We start from the raw sequence: 3338 nt of genomic DNA on the forward strand, positions 1-3338 counted from the left end.
CTGTTAAATATACTTATATTCTTAATCCTGATATAACTATTATGATCTGTATATATTAATTATCGTTTTGATTTATTAAAAGGTGAGATTCTGAGATGGGTCAGTATGCGTGGTAGATTGGATGATAATAATATATATTGGTGAAATAATAAGTTAGTTGATGGAATCCATGTCTCATTATAGAGATTGATTGATATGCCTTTCTGAGAAACTTATAAGTTTCAATCGTGTCAAACCTTGCAAGTGAATTTATGAATCCGACACATGAAATAAGTTAAGTAGTGCTCTAAAAGAAAAATTAATCATTGAATTAAATTCGTCACTAATTTAATTTATTGATTAGTATCTATAATCTTAACATGGGAATAACATAAGTGTTTAATGGAGAATTTTGAAATATAAAATACAGGAGTGCAATAACGAATTTCTAGTGGAATGATTTGTAATTTATTATGGTAAGAATAATTCAAATTAATTATTTGGAATTATTTCCATAATTGGAGGCCTCAGTAATTAATTTTTTGGTCGCTATAGTGCCCATATTTAACTAGAACTCAGAATCCTATTTTCTTAGGGAAAAGGGAAAGAAACGTGATTTTTTGGTTTTTCAAGAAAACTGGGTTTGCTTCTCCTTTTTGGATTGGGAGGAAATCTCTATAAGTAGGGATTCTCCTAACCTAGAAAACATGATTGAAGGTTTTCTATTTGATACTTGACCACCCAAGTATGGAGAGAGTTCGGATGTGAACTTCGGATCACTGTAGCAGACCATAGTTGATGTCTATCTTGTGGATTCGCTTGAAGGTATCTGCTCATGCTTCAAGAGGTATTTATCAGCTAGTTTATGTGTTCTAGCATAAACGATATTGGTTATCTATTAGTCATGTAAGCAGTATGATTCTGGTATGCTTCCACTGTGCATATAGTTTTCCAACAAATTGAACCAAGAATACTTCTTATTGCTCTTGGTTTGGTGTCACTTGCAGTCCAAAAAGGCAAAGGGATTTAGCCTTGGCTCTTCCTAATTTGCAACTTCAAGGCACAATTTCACCATCTTTAGCAAATTTTTCCTTTCTCGGAGAGCTCAATCTTGGGAACAACAACTTCCACGGTGGCATCCCTTATGGACTTGGCCACTTGCCTCGCTTGCGAGTGATTGATATTCAAAACAATCATCTTAATGGAAGTATACCTACAAGTCTATTTCAACACCGAAGAGTTCAAGTTATTTCATTGGCTTTCAATAAACTCCATGGTGAAATGTGGAAAGGGCCATGATATGTACCTGAACTCAGAGTCTTGGATCTCACCAACAATAGCCTCACGGGTATGCGGTATGATCCCTCCTTTTGTTGGAAATGCCACAAACATGATCAACTTCAGTTTGTTTGGAAATAGAGTTAGCGGCAACATTCCAAAGGAGATCAGTAATCTGAGCCAACTAGAAGACTTGTCCTTGAGTGATAATCAATTAACAAGTTCCATTCCCACGACACAGTTTAATATCTCGTCACTACTTGCCTTACATCTGCTAAACAATAGCCTTTCTGGTCCTCTCTTGCAAGATGAAGGAAATATTGTGTCCAATTTAGAGGTATTACGTATATCTCACAACCAAATTTCTGGTTGCATTCCTTCCAACATTTGTCGGATACTCACAAAGCTCAAAATGTTGTCTTTATCTTTCAACAACATAACTGGAGAAATACCTAGAAATATTGGTTGTCTAGCCAAGCTTGAGGTGTTGTCTATTGGACGTAATGCAATGAGTGGGACTATTCATGCTTCATTGGGCAATATTTCCACTCTGGAAAATCTTGGTTGTTCTCACTCTCGCATAGTGGGGCATTCCATCCACTACAGGTCTTCATCTTTCGAACCTTAAAGAACTTTACTTGGGAGACAATCAACTCGAAGGGGAAATTCCATTGTTCATAATAAATGCTTCCAAGCATGAGATACTGGGGCTAGCATAGAACTTCTTGACAGGAGCTATTCCTACTAATTTGGGGAATCTTCGCAAGCTGCGATTACTACTCCTGTATCATAATCAACTTACAAATGAACTAGGAGATCATGAGTTGTGATTCTTCAATTCATTGGTGGACTATCGGATGTTGCGATATCTACAGGTGGGCTACAATCCGTTGAATGGTGTCCTTCCAAATTCTATTGGGAATCTTTTATCAACTATTTAAAACATTAAAATAGGAGATACACACTGTAGGAAAACTATATGCACAGCGGAAGCATACCATAATCATAGAACTTACATGAATAATAGACAACACATAATTTATGCTAGAACATATAGAATCATTCTAGATCACATAAAATTTCTGAAATTTCATTCAAGGATTACCTCTAGAAGCGTGAGCAGATATTTTAATAAAATCCACATGCAAGAACCTTCAAACGAATCCACAAGCTAGTCCATAACCTCGAAAAGAGTTCTACGGTCTTCTATAGTGATCCCAAGTTCACTTTCGAACACTCTCAATACTTGGGTGAGCAGGTATTTTAATGAAAAATTATCTTCTTTCAACGGTTAGAAGAATACCTATTAATAGAGATTTCTTCCTAGTCGTCATGACCCAAGGGTACACCCTAGGTGTAACATGGCGTACTTGACCCCGAAGGGGTCTCGTACAAGCCCTTAGCATATCATAACAGAAGATAATAGAAAATTACGGAAATTTTAAAAACTTTTATCCATACAATCAAAGTTTTTTTATAAAAGCAAGCGGAAGTCTTTACTACACTTTGTCTCAAACCATCTAATACAACTTTAGTATAAAAATCTTGGGACATAGCTGATATACCGTGAGTTTACGGTATTTCTAATACATTTCACTTACAAGTTGTGTGTGTCTAAGGCCCTTTTATATTGGTTTTGATGTGTAGAGACAGCTAAAAGAAATGCAGAAGAAAGGCATTCACGGAGGTGATCTAGGGACCGTAGGTCCATTCACGGTCCGTAGGTGATGCCCGTAGATCAGCAGGCAAGGCATGGAGGACAAATCACGGAAATCTGACCAAGTGTAGAACCACGGTGTCTATTGACGGTCTGTAGATTGATCTACGGACCGTACTGTTGATCCGTAGGGTAATACTGCGAGGCTTCCAGTACCTGATTTTTGAAGATTCTAAGTGTGGAGCTACGGAGGGGATTGACGGACCGTAGATCGATCTACGGTCCATACTGTTGGTCCGTCGTTTGCTTCAGAGAAGCTGATTTTGGGAAGCTGATTATAGTGTTTTGCATGCATTGATAATTCTTTCATTTAAAGTCTTTTTAACTAGTTCACGCGTTAGAACTCGCCTTGTTGCTACTTGCC

The 3338-nt window shown here is 37.2% G+C and overlaps 1 protein-coding gene across 1 annotated transcript; it reads left to right on the forward strand.

Moving 5' to 3' along the window:
• The first annotated feature begins 1252 nt into the window (after positions 1-1252).
• Positions 1253-1885, forward strand: LOC107060658 (LRR receptor-like serine/threonine-protein kinase FLS2). The gene has a single exon (XM_015308789.1). The coding sequence runs from the start codon at positions 1253-1255 to the stop codon at positions 1883-1885; it is 633 nt and encodes a 210-aa protein (XP_015164275.1).
• The last annotated feature ends 1453 nt before the right edge of the window (positions 1886-3338 follow it).

Source organism: Solanum tuberosum, unplaced genomic scaffold (assembly GCF_000226075.1).
Source record: "Solanum tuberosum cultivar DM 1-3 516 R44 unplaced genomic scaffold, SolTub_3.0 scf00006, whole genome shotgun sequence".
NCBI classification, from domain to species: Eukaryota; Viridiplantae; Streptophyta; class Magnoliopsida; order Solanales; family Solanaceae; genus Solanum; species Solanum tuberosum.